This window comes from Cordyceps militaris, assembly GCF_000225605.1.
Source record: "Cordyceps militaris CM01 unplaced genomic scaffold CCM_S00002, whole genome shotgun sequence".
NCBI lineage: Eukaryota > Fungi > Ascomycota > Sordariomycetes > Hypocreales > Cordycipitaceae > Cordyceps > Cordyceps militaris.
The window spans coordinates 4,982,080-4,992,686 of record NW_006271970.1 but is presented as its reverse complement, the minus strand read 5'-3'; the positions used below and the strand labels follow the sequence as shown (position 1 = coordinate 4,992,686).

General features: G+C 32.7%; 1 protein-coding gene across 1 annotated transcript; it reads right to left on the bottom strand.

The window, feature by feature from the left end:
* Positions 1-7,640: 7,640 nt before the first annotated feature.
* Positions 7,641-9,376, bottom strand: CCM_03490 (laccase-1 precursor; the record flags this gene model as incomplete). The annotated part of the gene is made up of 2 exons (XM_006668641.1): positions 7,641-9,082; positions 9,133-9,376. 2 exons carry the CDS (start codon positions 9,374-9,376, stop codon positions 7,641-7,643), a joined length of 1,686 nt encoding a protein of 561 aa, XP_006668704.1.
* Positions 9,377-10,607: the final 1,231 nt, after the last annotated feature.

Below are 10,607 nucleotides of genomic sequence, written 5' to 3'. Positions count from 1 at the left end.
AGGCAGTCTAATAATAAATAGTACTTATTTAATATCTAATCTTTTAATACTACTACTATATATTTACCTAGCTCTTTAGTAGATAATTACTTATTATAACTTTTATCTAGATTATAATATTATACTTAGAAAAATTATATACTATCCTTATACTTCTTATTTATTATCTAGATAATTTTATAGTCCTTTATATAAAGCTATAATAGCTTAGGTATTATAGTATACTTATATAGTTCTCTAGCCTATAAAGTTATATAGCTAGCCTTTTTAATAGCTATCTATATATTTACTAGTAGCTTATTAGATTTTACTAATAGCCTATATACTAGCTCTAAGTAGTCTACTAAAATTACTAGCTAGATATATAATATAGTAGGTAGTACTAGTTAGTATATAGTATAGCTAATATACTCTATAATATAATAAGGTCCTATAAATTACTTCCTAAATTTACACCCTAGGTTATTAACTATAGTATATCCTTTATATAGTCTAAGATATACTATATTACTAACTATAAAGAAGTAAGTTATATATTACTAGTTATAATAGTTCTTTATTATTACTATAGTAATAGTAAAGGTGTTATATATTAAGACTCTAGCTACCTTATAGTTTAGTTTTACTAGTATATTACTAATTAAGTAGTTTAGTATATTTATAAGGTTAAATCCCTTAATAACTTTATATAGTAAGTACCCTATTAATATAGATTATATACTATTAATTTAAAAGATTAGCTATAGTATAATTAATTCCTATTATACTAGTTTCTTTAAACTAGTAATATAGACTTAGATAGCTAAGGATATTATCTAGATTACTTATTCTATCTAGCTATCTATCTATAGGTAGTATACTATAGTATATATAAGCTTTATATATATTTACTTCTATATATACTATTATAATACTACTATAAACTTTAGGTCCCTATTTAAGAGTATAATCTTAAGAATACCCTAGCCTTTATTAAATAGTATATTAAGTAGGATTTATACTACCTCTACTATATTAGATATATCCTTTAGGGGGGCTACTAGTACTAACTTACTAAATTTATAAACTACTACTAGTATTACTATATACTCTTATTCTAAGAGTAGTAGTATTAGTATAAAGTTAATTAAGATATAATAGTATAGTATAGGTACTAGTAATAGTAGCTATAGGTTCCTATATAGTATATATACTTACTTATAGTATTCCTAGTATTTAGTATAATACTATAAGAACTCTTAAAAATACTTATTACCTTTATATATATAGTATTACCTTAGTACTAGTTTAAGCTTATTATATACTATATAATTATTAGTATAGATAGCCTTAAAAATATCTTATTCTATAGTATATAGGATATATAGCTTATCTAGGTAATTTATAACTACTTTCTATAGAAGCCTATCTTTAATCTTAAATAAGAGCTTAGCTTTATTATTAGTAGCTAACTTATTATTATATATAATAGTATTCTATATATATACCTAGACTAGGTCCTCTTAGTATCTATAATATAGCTACTCTTTAAATTCTAGGCTTATACTAATAAGGCTTATATATAGTATAGGTATTACTATAAGCTATACTTCTAGGAAGTTCTTATTTATATAGTATACTACCTAGAGGCTATTAAGCTATAGCTTAGTATAATTATTAGGTATATTATTTAATAGGCTAGTTTACTTTAGGTCTATATAAAGGGGCTATATAGATAGCCTACTTAATATATTTAGGATAATATAGTCTATACCCTTATAATATATAACTCTTATATTTATATTACTAGTATACTTTATAGCCTATATAATTTTCTTATTAATAACTTACCTACTTATTATATTAATAATATTAAATTACTTATCTAATTAAATAATAAAGTAGTAGTTAATAAAGTATATTACTAATAGCTTATCTATTATATTAATTATATATTAAAGCTTTTTTAATACTTAGATATAGCTATATACTTCTATCTTTATAGCCTAGTACCTCTTTTCTTTATCTAATAATATATAAAAAAGAAATATAACTAGTTTAACTACTATATATAGTAGGTAGCTTACTACTTTTCTATCCTTAGTAATACTAGCTAGGGCTATTTCTTATATATAGTATACTATAACTCTAATATTAGTCTTTACTATATTAATATTAAAGAATAGCTACCTATATATAGCAAAGTATACTAGGGTATAATACTATATAAGAGCTATCTTTAGTTATTTAAAGCTATATAGCTCTATTTATATTAGAAGGGATAGTATATTCTAATTAGCCTAGTCCTTATAAGCCTACTATTAGGCTTAAGCCTATTATATATAATATACCTTACCTAGTAGTATAGTTATAGTCTTTTATACTTTTATAGCTTACTATAGCTAGGTCTTATATTCCTATAATAGTTCTATAATTATAGTATAATATAGTATATTATACCTTAGAGCTCTAGTAAAGCCTAGGAGTATCTCTAATTCCTTTAGTATTATAGGAAATTTAAGCTTATATACTATAGCTAGCTTATTATCTATTATACTAAGGCTAAGGCTATTAATTATTTATCTAAGTATAATAACTAATATATATATAATATAGGATTTCTATAGTCTAATTAATATATTACTATATAGTAAGGCCTAAAAAACTTCCTAGATATAATATAAGTACTCTTTAAAGCTAGTAAACCCTATAAAGATATTATTATAGTATAGTAAACCCTTAGTTTATTATAGAATCTTATTTATTTACTATTATATATAGGTATTACTATTCTTATAGCCTATAATAGGTACCTAGAATATATATTAGCCTTTATATATAATAATTATAAATACCTATATTAAGTCTAGATATAGTTACTATTAATAGTAAAATACTATAGTATTAATAATAGTAATATACTTAATATAGGCTAACTTACTTATAATAGTATCTTATTATTATATAAGGTATATATTACTTAAGGCTTATTTATTTAAAGGCCTTATATTTATTACTATATACCCTTTCCTCTTATTACCTTACCCTTATTAGATAATAAAGATAGGGAATATAAATAGTACCTATATATATATATATTCTAGCTTACCTTTAGTAATAAGATTATTAACTATTATCTAGATAATCTTCTATTCCTTAAGACTTTATAGGTATACCTTATAGTAATATAAAAGTATCTCTTCCTAGCCTAGCTTTAAGTATATATATATATATTCCTCTAGGGGTATTATAGTAAAGCCTTTATCCTTAAAGAGTACTATATAGTCTATAACTAGCCTATATAAAGCTATATTTTATTATTATAAGCTATTATAATAGATATTAATACTAATAGGATATATAATTATATTTATCTTAAGGGCTTTTAGTATTATAGTAAACTTACTATTTTCTATTTTACTAACTACTATTAGCTTTATTATTAAGTTAGCTTACTATAGTTTAATAGTATATACCTAAGCCTTTAGGTATAGGGAGTATAGTTACCTAAGCCTTATATATTTATATAGCTTTATATACTTTAATAAGTTATTATATACTAGTATATAATATATATCTTATTATATTATAGTAGAAAAGGCTATAATATTAGGTATTATTTAAGGTTTATATATATACTATATTTATTTAATACCTTTAGTAGTATTATATTAGATAGGTACTAATATAGTCTTTCCTAGTATTAGGATAATATATAAGTTAGCTTTAATTATTACTATACTATATTATACTTAAGCCTATATACTTATTAGTATACTTATATATTAATAGCTATATAAAATTACCTTATACTATATAATTAATATATCTATTTATAATAGCCTTAATATATTTATACTAAGTAGTATATTAGCTCTTAGCTTAAGTATTATAGTTATATTAATTATCTAATATACTATAGCTAGTATACTATCCTACTATATATTAGGAAGATATAGTAGAAAGTATATATACTTTATTACTATATACTAAGCCTACCTTATATTATATAGTTATATTAGCTATACTTTTATAAGTAAGGTTAAGTTAAGATAGTTCTTAGTTAGCTATCTTTTATCTACTAGTATAGCGTTAGAGCTAGTATTAGTATATATATTATAAAGTATACCTAGTATATTTAGGTCTAGGTAGACCTAGAAGTATAGGTATAACTAGCTAGAACCTTATAATATTTAAGTTATTAGGTTATATATAACTATTACTTAAATAATTTATAGGGGTAGTTATAATCTAGAAAATATATTTAGGGAGATATAATATATAGCTAGCTATATTATATTATATTTAATATATATACTTATAGAAAGGTTATTATAAAGAATATTAGAGTAAGTAAAATCTTAATTATTTAAGCTAATAGCTATACTTAGATAAGCTATATATATATATTTATATAAATTATTATTAGAACTAAAGGCCTAGCTATAAATATAGTACTTAGTTATACCTTATATAGTAATAATAAAGTAGGTATTAATAGTCTCTTCTAGCTCTTTATCTAGGGTATATATTACTATAGCTTATAGATTATCTAAATAATCTACTAGGCTATATTCTTCTTTCTTTAATAGTATATTTATAGACTAGTTATCTTTCTAGGTTATACCTTAATTCTCTATTTCCTTATCTTACTAGTATATACTTACTATTTACTATAGCCTACTACCTTAATTATATCCTCCCTAGTTATATAGCTAGTAGGGAGTATAATATAGGGGGTATATATTATTCCTATACTTACTATAGCTATTACTATTTTTTCTAAAGCTATTTATATTCTATATACTATTAGTAGCTTAAGGTAGGATGCCTATATTACTATAGAATAGTCTAGAGGGGGCTATCTATAAGGCCTTCTTTATATCCTATAGCTACTATATATAGCCTTAGCCTTACTATATATATACTAAGGGTAGGGATTATTAGCTATCCTAATAGCTATTTAACTACTACTATCCTTACTATCTATTATAAGACTAGCTATAAATATTATATAGCCTAGATAGGTACTATACTACTTAATCTAAATATAGTATATAAGGTATATTATTCTACTTCTACCTTATAAGATCTTTTATTATATCCTATTACTCTTATAATACTATTATAAGCTATAAAGCTATAGTATTTAATATTAATAATAGTAGTAGGCTATAGATTATTAGGTTAAGAGAGTTATATACTATCTAAAGTTATACCTACTAGCCTAATTTATAAGCTTATATATCTCTTAATACTTATAGGGTATATATTTTAATACTATAGCTATTATATATATCTATTAAGGTATATTAGGCCTTTACTAGGTCTTTAGTAGCTTTTACTATTAGCTTTTACTATCTTTTAATAAGACTAGTATAGATATCCTTTATAGATATATTATAAAGTAGTTATTAGTCTATTATAATAAGGTAGCTATTATACTATTAGGTAGCCTTACTATATAAATAGGTTACCTAAATATCCTTAACCTATTACTTATTATAGCTAATAATATACTACTTAAGCTAGTCTATAAATATATAAATATAGATAAATATTAAATCCTTAGTAGCTTTTATAACTTAACTAGTCTTTTATTTATCCTAATATTAGAGGTTTAGATTAAAGAATTTAATATTATTTTTATAAAGCTTAGCTAGCTTAAGCTTACTAGCTATTATTATTACTACTATAGATACTACTAGTATCTCCTTATAGTAATATACTAGGGTTAGTTCTATAATAGCTACTATCTATATTAAGGCTACTAAGAAGAGTATACTAATATCCTATATAGGTAGCTAGGGGTTACTTAGAGGGGGTATACTTCTTATCTCTACCTAGCTTACTTATTAATAACTTACTTAAAGATTTAAGGTTATTTACTATCTAGCGTCTATCTATATATAATAAGATAAGCTAATTTCTCTAAGCTAGGTAATAAAATTTAAGAAGTTTAGAAAGGATATTAATAGGGGGGTTAAATAGGAATAGGTCTATATTAGGAAGGTGCCTAGTAGGCTAAATATATAGGCTTAGCTTCCCTCCTCTTATCCTCCTACTTCCTACCTTTCCTACTCTTCCTACTATATTTATTCTCCTTCTTAATATAGCTTAGGTCTTATTAAGAATAGCTTTATATAGGCTTAGTAAATAAGCTACTTTATAGGGACTATATAGTTTCTTATAGGTATATATATATTTATATAAGTTCTCTAGACTTTTAGAATAGTATATACTATACCTAAGTTAGGGGGAATTTCCTTTTACTTATCTATCTAGTCTTATATATATATAGTATAGGCTAGCTAGCTTATAATATAAGCTAAATAACTTTTATCTATTTCTATATATAATAACTTAGTATTAATATACTATTTAGCCTATTAAAGCTAGTATATTTTAGTTAGTATTTAAGTTAACTAGCTTAGCTAGATTTACTTTTATAATACTAGTATTAAGGGGGGGGATAGATTAAATTAAGGAGGGGGGTATTTAGTATATTAGCTATAGCTAATTATAGGTAGGAAAAAAAAGAAAAATGAAAATAAACGTTGCTATTAATAAGAGCTTTAAATTTAATGAATTTTAATAGTCTCTAATAATCCTACTAGTGTTACTACTATTTTATTAGGTATAAGAGTTTAGTAAGATGATGATGTATTCTCCAGCTCCTCGGTGGGTGGCTTATAGCCCTAAGTGGTGCTGTGCACGTGACATACTGGCCTATCAGGGAGCTTCACGCAACACGTGCTGCCACTGGGAGGAAAGATCCCTGCTATAATCTCGACGCCACAGTGGTTTCGGCGGCAACGATGAATCCACCAAAAGCCACTAAAGTCAACTGGAGGCCGCTAAAAAGCCACGCGACCGTCAAGTGAACGAACTGTACGGAGTAGTTGGATTCAGCTGTACCAATGCAGAGTGTAACTAGTTGGGCAATGCAATGGATGGAGGGAATCAGGAAAAATAAGCACATGGCGAATGGAGGTACCTGCATTTTGTCCAACCTCGTATCTCTCATTACTGGCTCTTTTATGTCTTGACTCGAGCGAGTTTTCATTGCCCACATGCGCTAGATTGATAAAACTCACCGAAGCAGGCCCCGCAGCTTCGGCCGGCAGACTTTTATTTACAGTGGCTCTCTCGCCGAAAACAGCCACCGGACATCGCTGGGCAAGGCGCAACACGGACGGGCCCTGTGCCGTGTCTGTCGGTTACGCGAGGTAATTTTTTTTCATCTCTCATTTTCAATTAACAATGGAATTGCAAAATATAAACAAACGGAAGATCATCCCAAGTTTCGCAAGTAGCGAGTCTTGACTACTCCAGACACTAGATATATACAGTAAGGTACTAGAGGTATGGAGTACCTATCGGACTGTCGTACCATTTCTGCAATACAATACAATACGGCCCACGATCCATGCCGTGCTTGCAGCCAAATATTGATGCACGTACATCACTCGCCCACATCCTACAATAGTGCAAAAAGGGGTTTTTGGGACTGCCAGAAGGGCACACTCGGGATGGAAGGAAGGAAGTTGATTCACTGACTAGGTAGGTATCTAGATACTAGATACTGTGTCAACGGAGGATCGTTCTTCCGTCTTCCGTTGCCGTCACAACAAATGTTAAATGTTTCCGCGCACTAAACTTTAGACACCAGAATCGTCTTGAATAATCTTATTCTCTTCCTGGAATGACGACCAAGCCGCACACTCTGTACTCAGCTTCTCTGCGTCAATAATCGCCGGTATTTCGTCGGCGCGCTCCACGACCTGTAGCGAGAACCCCGTCTCGACGTGGTATCCAATGTGGCAATGCATGAGCCAGACACCGGGGTTATCCGTCACAAAACCAATCACAAGATACCCGGAGCCTAGCAGGAGAGCCGTGTCTCTTCTGGGAGGATTCTTCGTCTTCAGAGGCGAAATACCCGATATGAACGGCCCGACCCCTTGACCAAGCACGAAAAAGTCGTGCCCATGCAGGTGAATCGGGTGGGCCACAAAAAGAGGGTTCTGGATCACCAAGTAAAACGTCTTGTTGGCCTGCGGTAGCTCAATCACAGAATCATTCTTCTGGAAATCGGTCTCATGGCGTAGCAGTTTGCTGAGAGTTGGGTCGTTCCACTCAATCAGCATTGGCGCCGCTTTGAGCGTCCAGTACCAAAATCCGTCTACTTTGTTGAAGCTGGTCGTCTCTGTGACTTTGATATCTGGCTGCTCGACGTCTTCCTTGACACGCGGTGTACCACGTGTACTCAGGTCGCCGCATAGCTGGGAGATTGGGTACGACCTTGTAGACGGGTCACTGGAGCTATCATCGTATTGCACGACAGCTCGAATGTCATCGGCCCTCGCGTTCGGATCACCGCATAGCCCGAGAGGTATGGAGCGCATCCAGAACTGCTTGGCTGTGGTCGCTTGATTCGCCGTGACCAGAATATCGTATCGTTGACCCATGGTGATGTCCAGGACATTGACCTTGTATGGCTCCACGGGAACGAGGTCGTGCGCAATGACTGTCATTTCGTGATTGTCAATCGTGAATTTAAAGTGCGAGATGAGTGCGGCATTCACCAAGCGCAACCGGTACGTCTTCCCGGCTTCGAAGCGAATCTTGAGTCGTTGACCGCCGTCGCCAAACGTGTTGGTGCCATTGATCAAGCCTGTTTCCAGAAGCTGAGGGAGAAGGTAACTTTTATGATAGATAGAACGCGCATACGCCGTCTCGTGGGACCAGTCGTTCAGAAATAGAGGACCAAGGTCGACGTCGTAATTCGCAGTCGCAGGTCCATTGATGACAATGCCACCAAAGACGCCCTCCCAGGCCTGCAACCCAAAGTGAGAATGGTACCAAGTCGATCCATACTGCATGGCCCTCCAAGTATACGTCGTCGTCTGATTCACCGGCGTAGGGCACTGTGTCATGGACACGACACCATCGTTTTGGTTGTTGAAGAGCTGGCGAATACCGTGAAAGTGTATGCTTGTGCCATTTTTCGAAGTATAGAGCGAGTTTCTGACATGAACGACGACGGTGTCTCCCCAGTCGGCAAAGAGCGTTGGCCCAGGAATAGTACCATTGGCAGCTACTGAATGGTTAGTGTACAGTGCCCATCCGACCGAAGCAAAAACACGTTACCCATTGCGGGCCTTGGTACACCATCTGGTGAAGCAATTATGTCCACGATATCGAGCCAGTACTCCCTAGTGACACCTGTGTCTGGAACCAGGCTCTTGTAGTCAGACTCTATGGAGTATTCGCACCATGACGATCGATTCGCGGGCGTGTTGCCAGAACATGGTGATTTTCCCTCTGCACGAGCCACTACAGACGCAGCTGTGCATATGAGATGAATACCTACAATGGCAGCTTGGAACAGCATAACAACTGAATGAAAAGTGCAGAGTGTGTTAGGACTAGCAATGGAGGCTTGGGTCTAACGTTTGCTACTGGGAACCCCATCACGATAGCTCAAGCTGGAGTTATTTAAAGCGAGAACATATTATGACAGACATGGTTGTTGCACTTGATCATGAGCGGGATGACCAATAGGAAGATGGTAAAGGGAATCGTAGATAAACAGCATTCGTCAGGAAATCACACGATTTGCTATAGCCTGTAAGAGCGTAGCCTTTTTACTTCTACACTAAAAAGGCGCATATTGCAAGGGCTGGGATAAGCCAATAGTTAGCCGATTAGAAGCAAATATCCGAAGGCTGTTTCATAGGTAGGGAATCAGCCATTAGTGGGACCAGATGTCCACATCTCAGTTGGCATGAATCACCTTAAATTATTATTATTAAGAACTGTTTAACACCAGAAGCCTTACCCTACCTGTTGAGCAATTGTAGGGTCAAGTGCTACAGCACACCTGCCCTCTTCGCCTCTGAGCCACGGTATCCTAGTTTTAGCCACAATAATAACGTATCAAACCTCTGATACAGATTTGCTGCTTTTGTATTCGTTTCCCTTTGTGTTTCCCTTGCTTCGCTCCGTACACCATCAGTTCAATCAGTCGATAATAGAAACAGAATCGTGAGCAATATGTAGGAGCTGTGAAGGCTGCTTTACTTGTTCATAGTAGATACGCGTATCAATCTGAAACCTGCACATTGTGCACAGCCGCTCCGACTGCTCGTGGCAGAGATTCAGGCATGGTCGCGCCAAGAACAGCAATCGAAAATGAGACAGGTCACTCCACCCTACAGGCGAGGCGTGGCACTTGCAGGGATGACGGCTATATACTGGCAATAAAGAAATGCTAAAAGGGATATCGTGCTTATTGCCGCTATTTCTGTATCTGGCTATAACGACTGCTGGTATCCAGTGTGTAGCTATCAGGTGATGCTACTTTGTGGACTCATAATACAACAATTGGTTTGCTTCAGTCGGCCGATAGCAAAGGCTGCGATCGTCTGAGAGACTAGTATGTAGCGGGGTCAGTTCAATCACGTACAGGATGAAATGGAGTATCGCTTAGTTCAGGAGTTGGCCGGACTAGATAATTAGTCTACGAATTCCTGACTATAATGCTAGGCCGCTGTGAGTCCGGTCGGCGGCTTAAAACCGCTAAACATGTTTCGTTTCCCCATCGATCTTCTTTGAATTGACCC